Genomic DNA, 26536 nt, shown 5'->3' with positions numbered 1-26536 from the left:
ATAACTCCTGAATGAGAAGCAAGAAGAATAAAGTCAGAGATCTATAAAACTGGATGGAATGTGAATGATTCATCAATGGCATCAGCATGGCTGAAAAAAATGTGTAAAAAGGAGAGTGAGCAGTAGGTTTAGAAAAGAGGAACTAGTGTGATTTGAGGATAACCCACGAGGAAAGGCTACCTTACTATCTCCTTTGAAAATGATATACCTGTAGTAGCGAGTGATGTATCAGGGTCTCAAAGCAAAATGTCCACGGCTGTTAAGATCGTGCAGTTAATTAATTCCCTTCATACTGGTTCCATGCTTTGGAAGATAATTCTTGATTTCACATTAACGTTTCCATATTATATTACCACCGGGAAAAAACACACTGTGTATAGGTGACCATTTAAAAATATTTTATAATTAAATCTCTACTTAGATTAACAATTTCATGTTTAATTTAATGAATTCAAGTGATTTAAGAGACATAGAGCAATTAGAATTTTCTGTTTTGTGTCAGTTTTCAAGGAATCTGCCTATTTCATCGAAGTTGTTGAACTTGTTGGCATAAAGTTTGTTTGTAAGAGTCTCTTAATCTTTGCCTGTAGGATCTGAAGTCGTAATCCTTCTTTCATCCCTGAAATTGGTGATGTGTCTTCTTCCTTTATATCTTGATCAGTCTAGCGAGGGGTTAATCAATTGGTTGACATTTTCCAAGAACCAAATTTTAGCTTTGTTCACTTTCTCTGTTTTTTCTTGTTTGTTTGTTTGTTGTCTGTTTCATTGACGTTTGCTGTTACATTTATCATTTCCTTTTTTTCTACTTACTCTTGGTTTACTTTGCTCTTTTTCTGAATTTGTAAGGGAGTACCTAAGGCATCACTTTTAGACAATTCTTCTTTTGTAATATAAGCATTTAACATAAGTTTCCTTCAAAGCAGTGTTTTTGCCACATCCCACAGTTTTGATATGCTAAAATTTCATTATCATTCCATTTGAAATATTTTACAGTTTTCCTTATAATTTTGACCCTTTTGTTGCTGTTATTTTTGAGGTTCAGGTGTCCTACTCCTGAAGTAGCATTTTGGTAATTAAGTTTATTGACACCATAGGCAGCTTTGGCACAGATCTTTTTTTCTTCTTTCAGCTTTCCTCAGTGCCCTATGACACTCTTTTTTTAAATTGAAGTATGGTTGATTTATAATGTTGTGTTAGTTTCTGATGTACAGCAAAGTGTTTGAGTTATACATATATATTTTTTTTCATTATAGGTTATTACAAGATATTGAATATAGTTCCCTGTGCTATACAGTAGGACCTTGTTTTTTTAATCTATTTTATATATAGTAGTTTGTATCTGTGAATCCCAAACTCCTAATTTATCCTTCTCCCTCCCCTCTTCCCCTTTGGTCACCATAAGTTTGTTTTCTATGTCTGTTGAGTCTGCTTCTGTTTTGTAAATAAATTTATTTGTATCATATTTTAGATTCCACATATAAGTGATATGATATTTGACTTTCTCTGACTTACTTCACTTAGTATGATAATCTCTAGGTCCATCCATGTTGCTGCAAATGGCATTATTTCATTCTTTTTTATGGCTAAGTAGTATTCCATTGTATATATATATATACCACATGTTTATCCATTCATCTGTCGATGGACATTTAGGTTGCTTCCGTGTCTTGGCTATTGTGAATAGTGCTGCTATGAACATTGGGTGTATGTATCTTTTCAAATTATAGTTTTCTCTGGATATATGGCCAGGAGTGGGATTGCTGGATCATATGGTAAATCTATTTTTAGTTTTTTAAGGAACCTCCATACTGTTTCCATAGTGGCTGCACTAATTTACATTCCCACCAACAACATAGGAGGGTTCCCTTTTCTCCACACCCTCTCCAGCATTTATTGTTTGTGGACTTTTTAATGATGGCCATTCTGACCGGTGTGAGGTGATACCTCACTGTACTTTTGCTTGGCACAGATTTCTTATCATATTACATGGAAGGAAGGATGCAGAAGGAGGCTAGATCATGCTCAAATGTAGTACATCCTACGTAGTAATAATTTGATTTTTTTTTGGTTCCAGTCCTTAGGCTACTTAGATGAACATGCACTAAGGAAAATTAAAATATGTAGAAAACAATACAAGACAATTTTGTGACTATTAATTTAAAGTCAAAGGAACTTTTTTTGGTTGGAAGGTAACACATACCTTTGAATTCAGAACAGGAAGTACTCTAGGTTCATAGACAGGAAGATTAGGAATAGTGGGAATAGTGAATAATGCTGTTTCTTTAAATGTTTTCATCAGCTGCAGTCATCCTCAACTTGGGCTCTATTTAATGTCAACACTCCCCAAATTACTACTTTCCTCTTCTCCTCCTGTTGTATTTCTTTATTCTTCATGTTTAGAGAAAAAGTATGAGGAAATTATATAGTCTGACATCCAAACTATTTCACAATCTGGTCACAATATACCTTTTCAATTTTAATATACCTCCATAAAATCTCTGTTCCCGCCCCCTCAATCTACCTCTTTCCCATTGACTCAAATATCATTACCCTCTTCTCGCCTATCCTTTTTCCATTATGTAGACCTTAGTGATTATTCCTTTTTCTTAATTACTTTGTTTATTCAGCTCTTTTACCACTTAGCTATTATGCCCATTATTAACTTTAAATAGCATATTATGTAACATATAAATTTAAATTATATTAAAGAGCTGTATCTTTCCATATTTTGCCCAAGAATTTTTTGCATTCTCACACTTGAATATTCAATAAATGTTTCCTGAGGTTACTGATGATGGTGAGAGTGATGGATTGTAAATCATCTTTGAGAGATTGTGGTTCTTACGTCACTTGTTTATTTTCCTTTATTTTATAGGCACATTTAGAGAAGAGCAGAAATGCACATACCGATCGCTGATACAAGGCTACATCTGCAAACAGACTGACCAAGTGATCTTAATTCTTGACAGTGCTGATGCCACTTGGGCAATGCAAAAGTTATATCCAGTTGTATCTGTGACTAGTGGTTTTGTTGACACCTTCAGTAGCGTAAATGCCAATACTCCCTGCTCCACTTCAGGGTCTGTATCTGCTTTCTATTCCATTTTACCCACCAAGGAAATCACCAAGGTCTGCTTTGTGGATCAGACTCCTCAAGTTTTGCGTTTTTTTCTATTGGGGAACAAAAGTACCTCCAAGCTCCTCTTGGCTGTATTCTACCATGAACTCCAGAGCCCAAATGTTTTCTTAGGGGAAAGATTCATTAAACCTACTCAAGTTCAATCAACTTCCTCACTGCTGAATGGGTCTATTGGCGCCAACTATTTCAGCATCATGGATAACCTCTTGTATGTTGTCCTACAAGGAGAGGAGCCCGTTGAAATTCGCTCAGGTGTTTCCATTCATTTGGCCCTCACTGTGATGTTTTCAGTTCTAGAAAAAGGCTGGGAAATGATGACCCTTGAAAGACTAACTGACTTCTTGCAGGTTAGCCAAGACCAAATCAGATTTATTCATGAGATGCCTGGTAATGAAGCAACCTTAAAGGCCATGGCTGACCGTAGAGCAAAGAGAAAGCGCAATTGCCCAACTGTGACTTGTGCCAGTCATGATAGAGTTGGTCAGCGTAGACTTCTCATGATGGAAATGAGCTCATATAGAGTCCTACCGCCCACCACTATGGAAACTATCTCAAAAGTGATGGTCGTTGAAATTGGTGATCTGCCAGCAGTAAGGAACACTGGAGTAATTCCATCCTTATCAAGTAACAAATTACAGACTTTGGCTCACCAGGTTATCACTGCTCAGCAGACTGGAGTACTAGAGAATGTTCTGAATATGACTATTGGGGCCTTACTAGTGACTCAGTCAAAGGGAGTCATTGGCTATGGGTAAGTACTAATTATAATAACTTCTAAATGAGAGCTGATTTCTTGGAAGCGTATTGCAAATGTCAGCCTACTTACACTGAGTCACATAACCTGTCTGCTTTTTAAGATAAGGATAAAAATGTCAAGAGCCACTTACAGACTTAAATTCTCAATTTTAAAATTCTTTATTAAATCTGTAGTCTTCATGGTTATTCTATTTCCTGGGTAGATGTAGATGTTTTATTTTGGTACTTTAAAATGAAAAACATGGAGGAAGAGATTTTTCTAAGGCAACTTGTTTTCAATGTGCTTGTTCATTCATTTATCATGTAATGCATATTTAAGCAGTGGGCTAGATTCTGGGTTTGCTAAGGTGAAACAGATATGATCTTTGCCTTATGGGACAAAAACACTATCTATCACAATTCCATAGAGCTATGAGCTAAGACTTGAGTACTCAGGGTGTTGTTAATAATACTGCCTGTAGGGACTGGGGAAGAGACTTATATTTAGGAACATTTTGGAGGGATGCCCAGGAGTTTACCAAGCTAAAGCCGTGACCCTGATTGGGTTTTATTTAGCCTAGGATTATAAAGCCCTGAAAGGATGTCAAATTGCATGAGGCAGAACATGATTGCTGCCAACTATGTTTATGGCACAGACCTGTGTAGGATCCATAATACCCTTTGTGCTATGCTCTTCTGCCTCTACAAGCTTGTATTTTGAAGTTCTTTACCAGATCAATGTTTACTACACACTTCAGAAGTAAATTTAGCTGAATATTTCCCCGAGCTTAGTACATGAAGTACACAATAGGAGGAGGCAAGTATAAATGACTCTCAATTTTTTTGTACATTGTATTACCCAAGAAATGAATTGTCCAGCCCAAGTTCATCTAAGACATCTGTCACAAGGTCAAGACTGTTAGAGTCCCAAGCTCTAATTTTTAGCAGATACGAAAGAACCAGAAATGATACTCCAAACTGAGAGACAATGTGAAATTGCCATAATGCTTAGAAAACGTGTATGAACTAACCGTTTCACACATGCATGCTGCTGGGTTATAGAGGACTCAGGAGATTCAAACATGGATATTCCCTGCAAGCTTGTCATCACCACTGGAAAAATAAGCTCAAACCTATGCACGTTTTGAGTTGATATAGTTGATGTTGGGTCCCTGAAATAGGTAAAAATTATTTAGATTCTGAGCTGTGTTACTCAGTGAAAGTTTAGAATGCTCATATTGTTTTAGATTATTCTCTTGCTGCTTTTTCACTGTATTTGTCGTAGTGCTAATAAATAAGCAACTAATATTTAATGGGTATTAATTACTTCTATACAACCATCTCCAGTGGATGTGGTATTCACTATAAAATAAAAAGCAAAACAAAAAGACACACCTTCACATTTTAAGGAATATTCAACTAATACATTGATTGCCTTTTTATACGTAGAGCAACATATCCAAATGAAAGCTTTGCTAATGTTTATGTAGCATACTTTACCTGTCTTTGGTGTTCCTCTTCCTTACAGGACACTAGTATGTACGGAAGATATGGAAAGAAAACTCAAGCAATTTTTTTTCTGGATTCTGGTTGATGTGAAGGGCTTTGAGGATTGTTAGTTTAGAATTTAAAAATACTCCTAGTTGCATGAGCGCTCAGAATCTATTATATCTTGGATATTTTTACTAACCACTAAACCTTCACCATGTTATTGATGTAATTATGATATTATGCATGATAATATAAAAATCAGGAATCTGAGAAAAAATGGTGCTAATGTATCTTAGCTTACATTTAAATATATTTTCTTTCCTTTAGTCCAGTTTCATTTAGATTCCACCGAGTTCTCATGAGCATATTCTATGTATGGGTGACTAGAGAGAAATAGAGCCAGTTCATTGCTCAATTTTATTTAGATTTTACAGTACTGAGCTTTCTTAGTAGGTCATCTTTCTAAAATGACTGATTTTTATATTATATAAAAAAAGACTCGATTGGGATTGACATGTATACACTGAAGTGTATAAAATGGATGACTAATAAGAAAAAAAATAAATTTAAAAAAAACCCAAAACAACAACAAAAAAGACTCAGTGAATATTTAGCTTTTAACTAGAAGGAGAGCAAAGTCAAAGAGTAGAAGCAATGGAGATAAAGCAGAGGAAACCCAGGAAAGAGAGTGGACCCAGCACAAGTGTAGGTATGCACACATATGTGTGTGGGATATCATCCTATCATGAGCTTCAGATAAAAGAGCACCTTTATTGCCCACCATCTGTCATAGCCATCATGTTTTCATTTTTAACTCATGTATTTCTGACTTGATAAGAAACTGCTGAACATGTATCAACAGTTTCACATTAGTAGCTTTTTAAGTTTCCTCACTCTGTATAAGGAACACCTTATCAAGCTGACTTGGAATAGAGAAGAAAACTCAGACAGACAATTGGTGACATGTAGCATCAGTTTTCTGTTGGGATGTGTTATAGTCCCCATCTCTCTCAGTTTCTTTAGTATTTTAAGAGAGGTTTCCTAGATATGCAAAAAAAAAAATCTTCTGAAGCTAACGAAAGGCTGCTTCTTAAGTATATCTGAATAAATCTCTGCAGAATGAGAAATGCCATGTCCTAAGGGACTTAATGAGAACCAGCAGGTTTTCCCATGGTCCTAAGAATTGTACAGTATGGTAAACAACCCTGAAGCCTGGGGCAGATCCCAGGGCCAGCCCTGTTTCTTTCAACTTCCATCAGTGTCAACTCAGACTTCCATTGAACTCACTGGAGAGCCATTGACAAGCTAATGAATTGACCTTTAGACAGCAGAAATTAGTCTGAGGACATAGGCCTTTCAGTGGAAACATCTACAATGTTCTTTAAAGGTTCACTCTTGTTAATTTAATGGCGTTACATGCATTTCAACAAATTGAGGCCATATCAGACATTTACTTATCAAGGGGAGTACTACCTGCTTTCAAAAAGCTACCAACTTTCTGCTTTGTGGGGAGAACTGGAGTGCTATTTTTTTAATCAAATAATATACAACACATTGGCCTCTCCCAGTCCTTATCCTCCTCTAGAGGCATCTAGATTTAAGTGTCTTCTGCATGGCTCAGTCAGTTCCATGAACCTGTCTTCCATCTTCCAAAGCTTTGTTAACCTCTGTTGTTGGTTGCTCTCTCCTCTCCTGCCTTCTTTATCCATGTTGATTTACACCATTTTTATTCATTTTTCTCCTTTTAAGTAATTTCGGTGGAGTAGAGGGAACAGAGATAAACATATGTTCAACCTCTGCTTCTTAAACTTGGGGTTCCCCACGAGGGGCTTACTTTATATCCTGCCTTTTACTGGAATCCTGGCAGTAGAAATTTGATTTTTGCTCTGTTGAGTTTCTTTCCCTCCTGTCTTTTCTTCTTCTCCCTCTCTTTCTCCTGCTTCATAAAAACAACCCCCCTCTAAATAATATTCTTTGTCATATAGTAAGCGTAAATATATCTGTATCTTTCATGGAAGTTTAGCTATTGAAATGCTAAAGCTGTTTGTGGTTGAGAATTTCTAAGATGACCACCCAAAAGTGTGCTGCCCTAATCCTGGGAACCTATGAATAGGATCAGATAGAATTTCTATGAAGACACTGTGTTATGTGGCACAGTAGACCTTAAGTTGGAGAGAATACCCAGGATTATCAAGGTGGCACAGTTACACACAACAGCCCTTAAAAGAGGAGAGCTTTATCCTGCTGTGGCAGAAGAGGAAGGCAGAGAGATTCCAAGTGTGAGAAGGAATTGAAGTGTCACTGCTTTTAGGATGAAAGGCACCACATGAGAAAAAAATCAGATGCACTTTGTAAGTACAGAGTGGACCTTGGCTGACAGCCCAGGGGAAACAGGGACCTCCATTCCACAGCCACAAGGAAATGAATTCCACCAACAATTGGAATGAGTTTGGAAGTGGATTCTCCTGAGAGCCTCCACTTAAGCAGTGAACCCCCAGCCAAGCCTGTCTAAACTCTTGACCCACAACCTGAAGATCATAGATTTGTGATATTTTAAGCCACTGAGTGTGTGGAGTTTTGTTTCACAGCCGTAGAAAACTAATACGCTATCTCACATAAAACTCTTTGTTTCTGACGTTGCCATGAACCTTGGACCCTAAAAACAGTTATAGGGAATGTGAGCATGGCTCTGTGGCGGTATACACCTGTGTGTTTTGCACCCTTCACATTAGTAGCTTTTTAAGTTTCCTCACTGTGTATAAGACACACCTTATCAAGCTGACTTGGAATAGAGAAGAAAACTAGGAGAGACAATTGGTGACATGAGTCATTTGGTGACATTCAGGCTCATTTAACATCTTCTCTTGTGCAATCTCTCCCTGCCCCTTGGGCACCTGCATTCTAGGAAACAGCTATTTGGAGTATGCAAGGACAGGGTCTTTCTGTCAACACTGAAGGATGCTCTTCTCAAGACTGGCAGAATATTCATCCGGGAAGGGATTCCCGTACTGCTAGCCTGTCTCTTTCCTCCCTCCTGGCAAAACCACAACTTTGCCATTAAAGAGTGTTTTTGCACCATTTCTTTTTTTCACTACAATACAAATTCACTGCTTTGTTGAGTTAGGTGGATGGTAAAATTATCATAATGGTATTTTATATATGTGGCTTTGCGGGAAAATGAGATGCTCTGCATAAGTAAACTTTCCATTTAATTAAAAATTGTTTATTTTATCACTACATTTTAAAAAAGACTTCATCTCTTAAACTAAAAAGAAATAGATATTATCCAGCCTTATTAAATGGAAAATAATGTAGACCTTTCACATTTTTATTGATGATTCATGTCATCATTAAAGCTATCATTTATTTCACAGCTCTGTTACTGCAGTGATGCCCTTAGGGACCCTTGTTCTTATACTAAATGGCCCCAGACCACTAAATCTTTGATTCTACTTCTACAGTTTACATTTTCCCTTCTCTCTTCCTTATAAACAGGAGGAAAATTCTAATCCATTATTGCTGTTGACTTATCTGCATCCAGTAGTTTTCCACCCACATGCACATGTAGTTCTAATTCCGAAATTGAACCGGAACCGTACTACCTTACAATCAATTTAAGATTTATGTGTACGGGTGGTGAAGTTGTAGCTAAATATAATAAAGACTCATGAAAACTTACATTTGAATGTTTTTTATTTCCCAAACATTAATTGAACAGTTATTATGTCCAAAAAATTGTATGGCTTATATGAAAATCTAGAGATTTAAAAATTAATAGATAGGGAAAACAAACATTTACACAACTGTCTAATAAGAATATGGTATATTAAATCTCATTATTCTATATCTATTACAAGGAAATCATTAATTCAATATGAACCTGCTTAACCATTAATCTAGTTTTTCATAAAATTAGTATATTTTTATCTTTATAATATTCGTTCATTGGTCAAGGCTTCAATTTACTGTTATACTCCCAAGAGTACCTAAGCAGTGTCATGCACCATAAGTGATCGTTAAATACATGTTGCAAATAGTGAAATGTAACCGGTTTGACTTCTCTGCTATTCTAATACTCCTGTGCAACCAATATCCTGTAACAAATCTCTTCCATCAGAAAGATCTTGAGTGATTTCTCTTTTCCTGGTTAGACTATGACTGCTAGGGGACTCCATCACAAACAGGACATTTTGAATATTTGTGTATGATCTTAAAAAATGTATTCAGAATTTACATTATCCCAGATAAGATATTCATGCTAGATTTATTATAAAATATTATTTTGAACAATTTTCTGACTAAAATACTTAGGTTTTGACCTCTGAGTTGACCTTGTTGGAGGTTGTGCCACGTTTATTTTGTGTCTTTATATTCTCATGGCACAGTGCAACCTATGCCTGTGGTTCCTCAAATCTCAGTTTGAAATGAAAAATTCCAAAGAACCATAAGAGTTTAATAACAAGTATTAGAGCACAGCAGTAAGTGCACCAGTTCAAGACTGTATCAGAACTTGAAGTTGGCCAGTCCAAGATAGGTGGCGGCTTTCTAGAGGCATTTTAATGACCTAAGAACAGAGGAAGTGCATGGTGGGTACTGATTGGTCATAGTGTTCCTATAGTAACATGTATTGGATGCTTGTAATGTGCAAAGTTTGGAATCACTATGCTATGGTGCCAGAAAGAAACCATGAGATCATAAGACATTTTTTTCTCTCTTAGGAGTTGATGGCAGCTAAGGGCATTTGGCTAGGTTTAACAGGGAGCATTAGGACTATGAAATATAAATAAAATGTATCTGTTAGCTCTGAAGGATAGCCAGGAAAGTCATTCTTGCCTTACGGACTCTGTGGAAGAACATTCCTGAGGGACCGAGGTTATGGTGTTGTATTTATCTTTGCCTATCTCATAGTGCCTAAAACAATATTTGTACATGGTGGAAGGGTTAACATTTGTTTGTTAAACTGAACCGAGTGGAGAACTTGCTTTTTTCTTCCAGGGTACAGAATCTCGCAAACTCCTCTGAAATTTAAGTTCCCTCATGGCATACCCTAAAAAATTTAATCAAAACATGGAGCTCTTTTATAGGAACCTGACTTAGTAACTTTGAGGAGGCCAAGGCTGAAGAGGAAGTGAGGAAGTATCTCAAAACGCCCCACCCTCACCTCACTGCCCAGAGCTAGCCTTCATCAAGATGATTTATTTATTTGTTTGCTCAGTTTGCCATGCAGATAGAAACAATCCCCTCCTCTGTAGGGGAAGCATTGCAGATCTGGCAGATTAAAAAGCAAGAGTTGGAGTGAATAGTAGTGATCTCTGAACTCAGACATTTCTGTATTTTCTTGGTCTTTCTCTTTTGCTAGCACTTAAGCACTGAAGGAAAAAAAAAATTCTTCCACATACCTGGCTGGCTATTGGAAGCTGTGAAATAGTGGTTAAACTGGGAGGATTGGAGGGAACTTTCCTCCCCCATTTTTTAAAGTTTGGCTGTAGGTCCTTCTGCCTGCAGGCTACAGTCACATTAGCGGTTGGAAATTGGATAACGACAGCACAATGACAAATCCAGGTTGCTTGCAATAAGTTGCTAATCCCTTTGCTTTAATATCGGAGCAGCGGATAATGATGTTTGGACATCACTCCGGTTTACTGACGACCCCACTGGGGCCAGCAATAGAACCTTACAACTGTCTAACAAGGCGTCAGGTGATTCCCGTCGTCACAGCAACGGACACTGGAATCTAATCTTCCCTCCATCCCTTCTAGCACCCAATAACGCCTAGGTTATATAAGTGGCCCATCATTGCTTGGTAACTTGAATCAATTAACGTTAATTCGCACAATGCTATGATGTATTGTGATCACTTTCATTTCAGGGAAGGGGGAGAAATTGCTATAAGTCACCTAAAATGAGGTTGTCTGTGGTGCTGAGGTATTAATTGGGTGTCCATATTAAATGCAAAAGGAGCCCCATCGTGAAAGGAAAGTGGATGAGTGACTCTCTTGGCTGCTATTGACCTATCAGAAGAAGACAGTGCCCTTTTCCTTTGCTTTTATCTATTACAGTTTTCCCTATTGCGTGTCAAGTTGATGTATTATAAAAAATTCATTTGGTGACCTTTCACCCCCTTAGCAGATTAAACAATTTCACTTCGATGGCATCATTAACAAGACCCTGCATTTAATGATGATTTCTCTAAAAGGCCACGGAGATTCGATTTTAAGCTAACAGATTTATTGCACTATTATAACATATCGTAAAAAACTGTACCACCTACGGTCAGGTTTTAGGTTAGAAACTGCCTACGAGTTTATGTGGAGTTTAAAGTGGTATTACCTTGGGATATGCTGTAGCAGCAAGTCTCTGACCTCCAGTGGGATGCTGTTTACATTTAATCAGAGATGTTTGCTCACAATAAACTTTAAAGTGTGTCACAGACGGGCCTTTTAGCAAGTGTTCAGGTAGTTGGTTCCCATCCCTTCGTCTCTAGACATCAACGTGCTTATGTCAGGACCTTGGATGGAGTCTTTTGGTTTCTTTAACGTACACGGACAGCCTGCGTCCTGTCCTGCATCAGAAAGCTTTTAAGAAATAGGCCACTTCCCTGGTGGCGCAGTGATTGGGAGTCCGCCTGCCGATGCAGGGGACACGGGTTCGTGCCCCGGTCCGGGAAGATCCCACATGCCGCGGAGCGGCTGGGCCCGTGAGCCATGGCCTTTGAGCCTGCGCGTCCGGAGCCTGTGCTCCGCAACGGGAGAGGCCACAGCAGTGAGAGGCCCGCATACCGCAAAAAAAAAAAAAAAAAAAAAAAAGAAATAGGCCAGTGGAGAAATAGCATCTGATAACAATGTTAGAATTTTCCAGTAACCTAGGAGCCATAGAGGATGCAATGAATAACATGGGGTTTTAAAATATGATTTCAATTTTTTCTTTAAATAAAAAGGAGCCTTACTCATTCAGGCTAAGCAAACTAATAAATGATGATCAGACTAGTGTGTGTGGAATTCCGAGTGAGTGATTCTAGCAGAGGTCAGGACCTTAGCTGGTAAATGACCAAAAGGGATTCGTAGGACCACACATGCCCCATCCCCCATTTTCCAGGATTCTCAGGGGAGAGGGAAATTGCTCCCTACAGAAACTTCATAGTTTGTGATCCTCTGTATTTGTTCTTGCACTGTTTCCTCTTCTTAGGACTAATTGTCACCTTTACCTCGCATACACTCTCTGTTAAAATAAATATCCTTTTCTCCTCACATAAGAAAAAAAAAAAAGATTAGGGGACCAAGTAGTTGACTCACAAGCATTTAATTGAGGGCTGGGTAGGATACTATTTAAAAAAAAAAACTCAAAGCCTTGTTAGACCTGACCTAGGGTGTTTTGACGGTAATCTATTACCCTATATTAGGGTAATATGTGTGATATATGGTGTCTATATATATCCATTTAATTGCTAAAACTCTATTGCATGCCTCTGATGTGTAATACACAATAGGCTTAATGGGACAATAGGTGTATAACCCAGAATATTCGTTTAACAGAGCTGCCTTGGGTCTTCAAAAATACCAAAGCTCCGGTAAAAAGATGTTTTGAGGTATCATGAATTATGTAAGTATTTTATTTTATAATTATTCCATTTTATTGCTAAGTCACATCAGCAATTAATGTGCTCAAAAGAGATGAAAAACAGTATAGCTCTGGACCTTGGTCATACACTTACTCTTGGTAAGACCTTTGGAAAAATACTTAAGGCTTTTTGGACCTCAGTTTCTTCATGTGCAAATAAGAGTACCTATGTCATAGTGTCACTTTAAAGATGCAATGAGTTTATAGGTGGAAAGCATAGAATAGTACTTGGTACAGGGTGTAAGTGCTCAGCATATATTAATTATAAGTATTATTCTCCCTAAGGACTTCATTCAACTGAAATCAATTAATCAATGAATTCCACAGTTGTCGATTCTATTTAGTGCAAACATCCTGTGGAGACAATGAACATGAAAGGGTGGTTGTGAGATTAAATGAGCTATTCCATGTGAAACAGTGGTGTGGGAGGTTGCTCCCAGGCATCTCTTTCCAGTTCTTTTCGGTGACGTCATCTTGGTACCACAGAATTAGCCATGGTGAATGTATTTATACTGTGGAAATTGGAAAACACTAACACCTCTTGGGGGAGAGCTGGTTTACTAGCATACTTAGAACACATCCCCACCTTCTAAATATTTTAGTCTGATAAGTTGCCTCACTAAGGCTTTTTGGAGCTGATATTAACAAATTGTGATAAAATCTAAGTTCATAGTATGTTCTCCTCCCACCTCCCCCACCCCCCCCGCCCCAACCAGTGCATTCTTTCCTATGGCAAAGCAAACATATAAAGTAAATATATAATTATTCTTTAGTTATAAGGTCATGTTTGCTATAGAGTGTATTATTCAGTTTCTAGAAACAAAGGCAAATGCAAATCTTCTCACTGGTAATAATGTGTTATGGAAAAAAGCTACTGCAGTGATATGATATCTGTAATCTTAGGCATGTATTCTTTTCTTTTTTAACATGTGCCAGAAATACAAGCAATTTCGAAACTGGGAACTTGATATATATTCGGCCCTATGGTCTTTCAGTCCTAGTCCAGCCTTCAGATGGAGAAGTGGGAAAAGAACTTACAGTACAACCACAGCTCGTTTTTCTGGATAAGCAGGTACCTTGTGCACAGGTAACAATCTTTATTCAGAGCCGGGTACCATGTTGTATCTGGCGCATGTTTCACATTGCATCATCTTCAAGATACACATGTACAGAGTGCCCACCCTGTGACATTTGGTGCACTTAGAACATCTAACTACTTTCATTATTTTCCTTCCATTTCACAGCCTGCTTTCCTTCCACTTTCTATAAGTGTCCAGAATTTGATCAAGGGTAAAAATAGAATTCTGATACTTTTTCTCCTCAAGCAAATTCTTTTTTTTTTTTCGGTACGCGGGCCTCTCACTGTTGTGGCCTCTTCCATTGCGGAGCACAGGCTCCGGACACGCAGTTTCAGCGGCCATGACTCACGGGCCCAGCCGCTTCACGGCATGTGGGATCTTCCCGGATCGGGGCACGAACCCGTGTCCCCTGCATCGGTAGGCAGACTCTCAACCACTGCACCACGAGGGAAGCCCTCCTCAAGCACATTCTTACAGCAGGTCTCATGTATCTTTTCAGAAATCTCGCCTTCTCCAAGTTTTGGATCTATATCTGAAGAAGTCATTTCATATGCTAATGAAGGAATTTATGCCATCACATCTGCATTATAGTTCTATGTTATTTTAAATGATTTCTCCTGTATGTGGTTAAGTACAGCATCAACAAGAGCCTTCTGTGCTTAATTCTAATTTCAGTGTCCATGCCCTCTGATTCTATTTTGTCTTATCTATATTTACTAATATCAAGGGGGGAAAAGTGAAATATGATACTCAAATCAGCTTTCCACCCTTGACTTTAGAAATGCCTCCCCTGACGTGCTTACAGAGGGCTAAAGGCCATGGGCCTGAGGTCCACACTTCTGCTCTAGCCTGGCACTCACCCAACTCTCTCCTGCTTTGTCATCTTAATCTTTCCTTCCATATTAACCCTCAGCACACCGTGGCACTCTCCTTTTCTGTAAACTTAACTTTCCTTTCTCCTCTTCACTGCCCTGCCCCAACTTTTCTTGCAATAATCTCCCTTCTCTCTGCTCAGTAAGCTAATTTGATATATTCTTCTTAACCTGAGAAAGAAAATATTTATTTATTATTTTTTTCCTTTGTTTATTGTGTGCTTTATAAAAGATTCTGTGTGAATCCTCTTCTTTTTCAGATAACTTCACAAAATTCTCTTCTGAGTCCAACTTTTCCCCTTTTTTCCTGTTTCCAGAATCGGAGAGTAGAGTCGTTGGGGCCCCCATCAGAGCCTTGGGTCATTTCTGTTTCTCTGGAAGGGACATCAGATTCCATGCTGAGAGGTAGGTACCTGTGACATTCGGAGACGTGCTATAATTGCATCTGCACAGAAATGTTTGCTACCATTGGGAATCTATAACAAAAGCCGCTAATACTCAGTATCTTTGTTAGTTTGGAAGAAATCCCCTTCACCACCAGTCTACAACGCCAGTGTCTGCAAAAGGGAACATTAGGTTGGCAGGAAATGTTTAACAAACCATCTGCCCACCTACCCCCACCCCTGCCAACATGGTGAGGAGTATTATTGTCATACCTGTATCTTCAGTATAGTGTAAGGAAAAGGTCATGGCCCCCTAATCATGTACAGATGATTCTCTGGTACAGTATCAAGTCATAGGTACAATGTGGTTTCTATGGGGAAACAAACACTGGCTCTCAATGTTATAAAGAATAAATGTGATGGCAAATGCAAAGCGCCTGGCCCAGAACAGGCCCTGAGAGCTCATTTTCTCCTCTCCAGCTTTCTTGGTCCTCCGTTACCTTCCTGTTCAGTCCCAGTACCACTGCTAGCTTCATTTACTTTTCTGGAGTTGTGCATATGAAAATCAAAAACCATCATTCTGTTCTTTGCTTCTATAAGTTTTACTATTTTAGATACTTTATATACGTGAAATCATACAGTGTTAGTCCTTCTGTGACTGGTTGATTTCACCTAGTATAATGTCCTCAAGATTCATCTATGCTGCAACGTATTTCAGAACTTTTTTTTTTTAGTTTTATTTATTTATTTTTTTATACAGCAAGTTCTTATTAGCTATCTATTTTATACATATTAGTGTATATATGTCAATCCCAACCTCCCAATTCATCCCACCACCACCCCTTCCCACGATTCCCCCTTGGTGTTCATACATTTGTTCTCTATATCTGTGTCTCTATTTCTGCCTTGCAAACCAGTTCATCTGTACCATTTTTCTAGATTCCACATATATGCGTTAATATACGATATTTGTTTTTCTCTTTCTGACTTACTTCACTCTGTATGGCAGTCTCTAGGTCCATCCACATCTCTACAAATGACCCAATTTCGTTCCTTTTTATGGCTGAGTAATATTCCATTGTATATATGTACCACATCTTTATCCATACTTCTGTCGATGGGCATTTAGGTTGCTTCCTGGCTATTGTAAATAGTGCTGCAATGAACATTGGGGTGCATGTGTCTTTTTGGATTATGGTTTTCTTCAGGGTATATGCCCAGTAGTGGGATTGCTGGGTCATATGGTAATTCTATTTTTAGTTTTTAAAGAAATCTCCATGCTGTTCTCCATAGTGGCTGAATCAATTTACATTCCTACCAACAGTGCAAGACGGTTCCATTTTCTCCACACCCTTTCCAGCATTTCTTGTTTGTAGATTTTCTGATGTAGCCCATTCTAACCGGTGTGAGGTGATACCTCACTGTAGTTTTGATTTGCATTTCTAATAATTAGTGATGTTGAGCAGGTTTTCACATGCCTCTTGGCCATCTGTATGTCTTCTTTGGAGAAATATCTATTTAGGTCTTCTGCCCATTTTTCTATTGGGTTGTTTGTTTTTTTGATACTGAGCTGCATGAGCTGCTTGTAAATTCTGGAGATTAATACTTTATCAGTTGCTTTGTTTGCAAATAATTTCTCCCATTCTGAGGGTTGTCTTTTTGTCTTGTTTATGGTTTCCGTTGCTGTGCAAAAGCTTTTAAGTTTCATTAGGTCCCATTTGTTTATTTTTGTTTTTATTTCCATTAACCTAGGCAGTGGGTCAAAAAAGATCTTGCTGTGATATATGTCAAAGAGTGTTCTTCCTATGTTTTCCTCTAAGGGTTTTGTAGTGTCCAGTCTTACATTTAGGTCTTTAATCCATTTTGAGTTTATTTTTGTGTATGGTGTTAGGGAGTGTTCTAATTTCATTCTTTTATGTGTAGCTGTCCAATTTTCCCAGCATCACTTATTGAAAATGCTGTCTTTTCTCCATTGTATATCCTTGCCTCCTTTGTCATGGATTAGTTGACCATAAGTGCATGGGTTTATCTCTGGGCTTTATACTATTCCATTGATCTATATTTCTGTTTTTGTGCTAGTACCATGTTGTCTTGATTACTCTAGCTTTGTAGTATAGTCTGAAGTCAGGGAATCTGATTCCTCCAGCTCTATTTTTTTCCCTCAAGATTGCTTTGGCTATTCAGGGTCTTTTGTGTTCCCATACAAATTTTAAGATTTTTTGTTCTAGTTCTGTAAAAAATGCCATTGATAATTTGATAGGGATTGCATTGAATCTATAGATTGCTTTGGGTAGTCTAGTCATTTTCACAATGTTGATTCTTCCAATCAAAGAACATGGTATATCTCTGCATCTGTTTGTGTTATCTTTGATTTCTTTCATCAGTGTCTTATAGTTTTCTGCATACAGGTCTTTTGTCTCCTTAGGTAGGTTTATTCCTAGATATTTTTTTCCTTTTGTTGCAGTAGTGAATGGGATTGTTTCGTTAATTTCGCTTTCTGATTTTTGTTGTTAATGTATAGGAATGCAAGAGATTTCTGTGCATTAATTTTGTATCCTGAAACTTTACCAAATTCATTGATTAGCTCTAGTAGTTTTCCGATGGCATTTTTAGGATTCTCTATGTATGGTATCATGTCATCTGCAAACAGTGACAGTTTTACTTCTTCTTTTCCGATTTGGATTCCTTTTATTTCTTTTTCTTGTCTGATTGCTGTGGCTAAAACTTCCAAAACTATGTTGAATAATAGTGGTGAGGGTGGACGTCCTTGTCTTGTTCCTGATCTTAGAGGAAATGCTTTCAGTTTTTCACCATTGAGAATGATGTTTGCTGTGGGTTTGTCGTATATGGCCTTTATTATGTTGAGGTAGGTTCTCTCTATGCCCACTTTCTGGAGAGTTTTTATCATAAGTGGGTGTTGAATTTTGTCACAAGCTTTTTCTGTATCTTATTGAGATGATCATATGGTTTTTATTCTTCAGTTTGTTAATATGGTTTATCACATTGATTCATTTGTGTACATTGAAGAATCCTTGCATCCCTGGGATAAATCTCACTTGATCATGGTGTATGATCCTTTTAATGTGTTGTTGGATTCTGCTTGCTAGTATTTTGTTGAGCATTTCTGCATCTATATTCATCAGTGATATTGGTCTGTAATTTTCTTTCTTTGTAGTATCTTTGTCTGGTTTTGGTATCGGGGTGATGGTGCCCTCATAGAATGAGTTTGAGAGTGTTCCTCCCTCTGCAATTTTTTGGAAGAGTTTGAGAAGGATGGGTGTTAGCTCTTCTCTAAATGTTTGATAGAATTCGCCTGTGAAGCCATCTGGTCTTGGGCTTTTGTTTGTTGGAAGATTTTTAATATCAGTTTCAATTTCATTACTTGTGATTGGTCTGCTCGTATTTTCTATTTTTTCCTGGTTCAGACTTGGAAGGTTATACCTTTCTAAGAATTTGTCTATTTCTTTCAGGTTGTCCATTTTATTGGCCTAGAGTTGCTTGTAGTAGGGTCTTAGGATGCTTTGTATTTCTGCAGTGTCTGTTGTAACTTCTCCTTTTCCATTTCTAATTTTATTGATTTGAGTCCTCTCCCTCTTTTTCTTGATGAGTCTGGGTAATGGTTTATCAATTTTGTTTATCTTCTCAAAGAATCAGCTTTCAGTTTTATTGATCTTTGCTATTATTTTGTTTGTTTCTATTTCATTTATTTCTGCTCTGATCTTTATGATTTCTTTCCTTCTACTAACTTTGGGTTTTGTTTGTTCTTCTTTTCTAGTCCATTTTAGGTGTAAGATTAGATTGTTTATTTGAGATGTTTCTTGTTTCTTGAGGTAGGCTTGTATTGCTATAAACTCCCCTCTTAGAACTGCTTTTGCTGCATCCCATAGGTTTTGGATCATTGTGTTTCCATTGTCATTTGTCTCTAGGTATTTTCTATTTCCTCTTTGATTTCTTCAGTGATCTCTTGGTTTTTTAGTAACATATTGTTTAGCCTCCATGTGTTTGTGTTTTAACATTTTTTTCCCTGTAATTTATTTCTAATCTCATAGTGCTGTGGTCAGAAAAGATGCTTGATATGATTTCAATTTTCTTATATTTACCGAGGCTTGACTTGTGACTCAAGATGTGATCTATCCTGGAGAAGGTTCCGTGTGCACTTGAGAAGAAAGTGTAATCTGCCGATTTTGGATGTAATGTCCCATAAGTATCAATTAAATCTATCTGGTCTACTGTGTCATTTAAAGCTTGTGTTTCCTTATAATTTTCTGTTTGGATGATCTGTCCATTGGTGCAAGTGAGGTGTTAAAGTCTCCCACTTTTATTGTGTTACTGTCAATTTCTTCTTTTATAGCTGTTAGCAGTTGCCTTATGTATTGAGGTGCTCCTATGTTGGGTATATATATATATACAATTGTTATATCTTATTCTTGGATTGATCCCTTGATCATTATGTAGTCTCCTTCCTTGTCTCTTGCAACATTCTTTATTTTAAAGTCTATTTTATCTGATATGAGTATTGCTACTCCAGCTTTCTTTTGATTTCCATTTGCATAGAATATCTTTTTCCATCCCCTCACTTTCAGTCTGTATGTGTCTCTAGGTCTGAAGTGGGTCTCTTGTAGACAGCATATATATGGGTCTTGTTTTTGTATCCGTTCAGCGAGCCTGTGTCTTTTGGTTGGAGCATTTAATCCATTCACGTTTAAGGTAATTATCAATATGTATGTTCCTATTACCATTTTCTTAATTGTTTTGGATTTGTTATTGTAGGTCCTTTCCTTCTCTTGTGTTTTCCACTTAGAGAAGTTCCTTTAGCCTTTGTTGTAGAGCTGGTTTGGTGGTGCTGAGTTCTCTTAGCTTTTGCTTGTCTGTAAAGCTTTTGATTTCTCCATCAAATCTGAATGTGATCCTTGCTGCGTAGAGTAATCTTGGTTGTAGGTTCGTCCCTTTCATCACTTTAAGTATATCATGCCACTCCCTTCTGGCTTGTAGAGTTTCTGCTGAGAAATCAGCTGTTAACCTTATGGGAGTTCCCTTGTATATTATTTGTCATTTTTCCCTTGCTGCTTTCAATAATTTTTCTTTGTCCTTAATTTTTGCCAATTTGATTATTATATGTCTCTGCGTGTTTCTCCTTGGGTTTTTCCTGTATGGGACTCTTTGCACTTCCTGGACTTGGGTGGCTATTTCCTTTCCCATGTTAGGGAAGTTTTTGACTATAATCTCTTCAATTATTTTCTTGGGTCATTTTTCTCTCTCTTCTCCTTCTAGGACCCCTGTAATGCGAATGTTGTGTTTAATGTTGTCCCAGAGGTCTTTAGGCTGTCTTCATTTCTTTTAATTCTTTTTTCTTTATTCTGTTCAGCAGCAGTGAATTCCACTATTCTGTCTTCCAGGTCACTTATCTGTTCTTCTGCCTCAGTTATTCTGCTATTGATTCCTTCTAGTGTATTTTTCATTTCAGTTATTGTATTGTTCACCTCTGTTTGTTTGTTCGTTAATTCTTCTAGGTCTTTGTTAAACATTTCTTGCATCTTCTTGATCTTTGCCTCCATTCTTTTTCCGAGGTCCTGGATCATCTTCACTTCATTATTCTGAATCCTTTTTCTGGAAGGTTGCCTATCTCCACTTCATTTAGTTGTTTTTCTGGGGTTTTCTCTTGTTCCTTCATCTGGTACATAGCCCTCTGCCTTTTCGTCTTGTCTATCTTTCTGTGAATTTGGTTTTTGTTCCACAGGCTGCAGGATTGTAGTTCTTCTTACTTCTGCTGTCTGCCCTCTTCCAGTTACTTCTTGCTCTACCCTGGCTTTGAGTCTAAGCTCATTCACATGCCTCCTATAAAATATGTACCTTGCCATACTGCATACATTACCCATACCCAGTTCCTTACTCACACTCCATACCTTATCGTATCCCATACCTACTCCTCTACTATACCTTACTCAGCCTCCATACTTTACTGTGCCCCACTCCTGACACATACTCCCCCCATTCGTCATTGGTTTCCTCTCAGTTATCCCAAGGATATCATCACTGTCTAGCTTAGAATCATATTGGATCGTGCAAAATGAAAGAGGCGTGAAACCGTTTGTTATTTTCCTCCATTAACACCAACTCATGCTCAAGCCAACTGACTCCCCTGGATCAGTATATTCACTGTTGTTCTCTTTGGGAGATTCAATGAGAGCTTATGAGGAATGGGCTGAGGTCATCTTATATGCACACGTTTTTGTGCGTGTGTGTGAGTGTCATAAAATAGGAAAAGAATCTGGTGTCATTTTCTTTGTAGAATGCCCACATCACCAAACACCCTATTTCAGTGATTGAAAGTATCTCTTGAAGACATCATGAAATATTTCTCCTTAACTTCAGAAAGAATGGAAGCAAAACCATTTGGCATGGATTACCTAACTTATTCTAAGTATTTCCTGCAGAAAAATAAATTAACAACAACAAAACCCGGTCTATATGTCTAGCCTAAGTCTTTTGTTCTGCAGTTTAACTTCATGTTCTTTTGTCTCAGTAAATCCTCTTCAGTTCAAAAAAAAAAAGAGGTTATAACCAAAAATGGGTTTATATACGCAAAGACAATTATTTTAGGGTCCTTCAGATCCTTTGATATTTAGCTATAGATCCTAGTTGTAGAAAAAATGTGTTCTTAATACTAAAAAAATAAACTCTCAACATTAATGATGTAACAGTTTGCTAGTGTGGATAGCTAAGTGTAAGAGGGATCGTTTTGGGGGTGAAAAGTATTTTAGAAACCCTATGCCCTACAGAATCACATTCAAGTAGCATTCCCTGATAAAGCATGTCATCAACTTCAATCTTATGTGAAGCCCAACACCCCATCTCCTCCCAGGTTCCCTCAGCCAGGACCAGCTTGATCAGGGAGCCTGTCAATGACATTTGTCTATTTTACAATTACCATTCCAGAGATATGATGAACCCCGGAGTCATGTACTGTACTTGGCAGCAAACTGCCTCAGCTTTGGGGCACATATGCTTCAAAGCTGAGAATATCGTAGATATATATGGGAATCTTTGTAGAGATCTCTGAGGCAAGCTTGTATTTAACACAAAAGCAAACCGATTTGGAGCTAAAGTACTTTCCATTAGGCAGTTTGGCGGCTGTTCTATGAGGCAGACTCACTGTGCTCGCCGGACACATTTCAATTAAATGCTGCTTTGTATTCCTCCAAAGATGGGAACAATAAGAACGTTTGTCAAAGGGAAAACTGTAGCAAATGATTTCATGTTGAACATCTGTACTCTGCAGTTCACTGTTTGCAAGAGTTTATTGACCATAATTTTGATGCATATAGGTTTTAAAGAGTATAAACGGCATTTGTCTTGGTGCCTATCATTTATTTCAGTCTTGGCTTATTTATTTCCATTTTTTCTGGGCATTTTATTTATTTCGGGACTCTGAAGAGATGAAGGAAAAGATGTTTCTGAAAATGGAAATTTTAGTTAGCTCTGAAAAATTGATGAAGAAAGACAATGTTTTCCCAAAAAGGATTGAGCAATTGAATTGAGAAATAGAACACTATGCATATTCTATCTTTATGATACCTTTCAGCCTTAAAGATCTCAAACCAATTTTTAAACTTTAGGACCACTCTCCTATCTCATTGTCCATCATACCAATCATAGTGACATTTCCAGAGTGAAATGGAGCAGCTGTTAATTAGCAAAGTAATTTGAGGATAGTGGAGTCAGAAGACTAATTAAAGGCATTGTGAATGGGATCCAGAGCTAAGTTTCCTTCTTTTACTTTATAAATGGATGGCCTATTGTTAGAAGATGTCAGCTTTCCTTTTTGCATTTTATTCAGGGAAACCATAGCCCAGACGATCCAAGTTGCTGAACAGGGTAGCTTTTATCACTCCTGATTTGATGCATTGCTGTGGTCCTGATCTATTGGCCTAACTCTGTCACCGCATAAACCACAGATCCCTTGAATAGAAGAGAGGCAGAGCCTAGAAACTGACCACCTAGAAAGAGAATAGACTTTCTTTCTTGAGAGACATTTAAATATTCAGTATATAATAAGGGCTAAGAATACAAACTTTGAAAACAGGCAGATTTGAGCTATAACCCTCTCACCACGTAATTTAACCTTTCCTGAGTCTATTTCTTAATCTCTAGTATATTGGTAATAGTATATTTTATAGGGTTGTGTAGTTTATGTACAATGATGAATATAAAGCACAACGTCTGGCATAGTAAGCTTTCAATATATGTTGGCTTTTGTTGTTATTATTCTGTCTTGGATTATTTAGTTCCAAGATTTGTCTAAGAGAAGCCTGATGGATTTAGTAACCTCTTCAATTAAATTTTTTTTCCCATACTGTCCATTTGCCTCTCTACAGGGAAGAGTTGAAGAAATCGCTCTTGTGTAGGTAACTAACATTCACTTTTTGGTTTTGTGTTTATTTGCAGGATGTACTCAGGCAGAAACTCAAGATGGTTATGTGAGGTTCTCCAACTTGGCAGTTTTGATCTCTGGGTCAAATTGGCACTTTATTTTTACTGTCACTTTCCCTCCAGGTAATTCCAGCACAGTGTGTTTTTATTATCTGTTCCTTTTTAAAAATATATATATAACTCCTTCTCCTTTATAATGGGACTAGCTTCTATCATGAATAAGAAGTCATTGTAGTTTAGAGAAAAAAATCCCCTTGGTTGTATCATTAAGGTGTGAGAAGCAAGAACACATGTAGGAATCAAGCCTCATGAGAATCATGGTAAGCAAGAATCCAAAAGTACATTTTCCTCTAGTTATTAAAATTTACTTTGAATGTTCTATTTTTTTTCTATGACATCTGATGGAACTTGGTTGGGTATTAATTTAAGAATTTTAATTTATAAGAAGGAGAGTCCTGGGATATCAAGTATTATGAAATCTTATCTTTCAGTCCTGCCCTCCTCATCCACTGCCCCACCCCCACCTTTAAAATGGTGACTATACCCACTCAAAATCTTGGTACTTTAGAAGGGTAGGTATAAGGTGTGTGTAAATTGCTTATATGATCCAGTTCTTCTTGACAAAACATTAAAGAGAAACCTTCTCCCTTCGGAAGTATTCTTGACAAATTTTGCTTTATTAGAGTGTAATACTATTCAATAACTTTGTAGTAAATAATATGTTACTTAAACTTCAAAGCCAGATGAGCTTATGAAAAATACTACTCTCCCATTTCCATGATGGGTAGAGTCCAGGCTGCACCCTACAGAGGAGTAGCGAGAGTCCAGTTTTGGACATCCTTTTTATAAAGGATTGAACTCTGATAGAGACACAGAATTACCACCTGAAAAAAGTTATCTAAATATTGTAATTTACCAGAAAAAAACCCTCCTCCCCTAAGAGAGCATCTGAAAGAGTTCTAAAAATACTAACATCACGTTTGAACTGAAAGGTAGATAATTATAATCAGTTATTAATTTGAGTCAGGGAAATTAGTCTGGTACTTAAGACATGCAGTTGTGGAAAGTAGTTAATGCACAGCTGTGATAATGCAAAGTTTTAAAAAATACACTAGAACAATCATGAGTGGATTTAAACTGCTTAGATATTGGAAATGGCAAAGGAAATTAAATGTTTTGATGTGAGGTGTCTGAAGCCCAACAACAAATATTTAATTAAGGCCAGGTATTAGTTCTCCTTCATGAAACTTAAATTCAAACCACCAGTATACTTTTCAAAAAGTTAAAAATATGGCTCTCATGAAAATATATAATGAGTACTTGTCAACAAGTTACTTTACTCTTTAATGAGGGAACCAGGAGGATGGCAAGGTTTATAGCCTGGAAAGGACTGCTTTGAAATCAGTTTGCTAGATTGGATACAGGGCAATCAAACTCTAATCTTTGAGTTGCATGTCTACAAATATCACTTCCATTCTTACTGGATGAAAATCACTTGCAGCTTACCAATCTTCTACAAATTCACAAGACTGGACCCCTAAATATTGACTATTAAGTCAAACAAAAGTGTGTTCCAGAGAATTTGATAAACCTTGGATGGGCTTGTTTGAAAATGCTCCAGTATGATATTGTTAAGATCTGTAATCATTATTTTTCTCTCAGTTCCAAGTTTTGGACAATTTTTCTTCACAAAGGGAATACCATCTGGGGTCAGGTAGTAGTATTAATTGTGTAGGGCACCTATTCTTATAGTACCTAAGACGTTGTCCTGATGTAAGCACAGATTCATGGAGAATGTTCAGCGCCTTGACCATGAGATTCCCAAGGATATATTTTGAAGGGTAACACATGCAGAGCTGGATCTTTTGGTCCCGATTTGCTGCATATTTAAAAGACCATTGCCCTCCAGTTTCCTCAGTGGCTAACTAAGACTAAATACTTCATCCAGTTTACTTTAAGGCATAAGTTATACAACCGGATGTAAACTATAGTGTAGACAGCAGCTTCTCAGTGACAGTGTGATTGTGAGCTGGCCCTGGTGTTCACAGTTACTGGACTACTGCTTCCTTTAATTTCCACCTTCAGCTTGTAACGTCCCCTAAATGAGGAATCGTCTTGAGAACTTTTCCTTTAGAATTTTCCTTAAATTATTCTTCGTAATTTTCAAGACTGACTCTGTGAGGTGAGGCTCTGTTTAAGTGAGAAGAGAAAAGATGGAGGAGAAATAGAAAACATCAGAAGGCCTGCACTTCTGTGACCCCATAGCCACCTGTTCATTACCAGTGCAGATCCTGAGAGGGACTCCTCGTTTCCAGGTGTATCAGTGTCTAAGGCTGGAATTATTTGGGAAAGCAGCTCTCATCCTCACATTGATAGGCCACTCAATGACATTTCTCCTTTTTAGTAAGCTCCAAAAGAATAGCTGTGACAAGCATTGATTCATGGGACTGTAATTGTTGCTTCATCCCTGAAACAAGCAGAAGACTTGCAATCATTTTCATTATTTTCCCTCTTCTCCCTTAGAGAGAGGAACACATCATTATTCCTATTTTAGTATTTTTTTGTCTCATTATTTATTTATTTTTCTTAAAACTGAAGAAAAAGGACAGAATTCAACATCTGCTTAATGCCCAGAGATGGCAGATAATGGCAGATGTGATTCCTGATTATATTTAGATCATGGAAGTTGGCAATCTGTCTTTCTAAAGTTTCCAACATTGTCCATGTCTTTATGTTTTTAAGTGGAAATAGATGTCACTTTAATCAATGTTTCATTGATCACTGCATACA

The 26536-nt window shown here is 37.5% G+C and overlaps 1 protein-coding gene across 1 annotated transcript in view; it reads left to right on the top strand.

The window, feature by feature from the left end:
• Nucleotides 1-26536, top strand: part of PKHD1 (PKHD1 ciliary IPT domain containing fibrocystin/polyductin) — a 424641-nt gene that overhangs the window by 380214 nt on the left and 17891 nt on the right. The window contains exons 60-63 of the mRNA XM_049716350.1: nt 2876-3890; nt 13919-14069; nt 15251-15338; nt 23762-23869. Of these exons, the coding sequence (XP_049572307.1) occupies nt 2876-3890; nt 13919-14069; nt 15251-15338; nt 23762-23869 (1362 nt within the window). The remainder of the gene's footprint in view (nt 1-2875; nt 3891-13918; nt 14070-15250; nt 15339-23761; nt 23870-26536) is intronic.

The sequence above is a fragment of the Orcinus orca genome, chromosome 10 (genome assembly GCF_937001465.1).
Source record: "Orcinus orca chromosome 10, mOrcOrc1.1, whole genome shotgun sequence".
NCBI lineage: Eukaryota > Metazoa > Chordata > Mammalia > Artiodactyla > Delphinidae > Orcinus > Orcinus orca.
The sequence above is the reverse complement of the archived record's forward strand: the minus strand, read 5'-3'. Positions and strand labels throughout refer to the sequence as shown.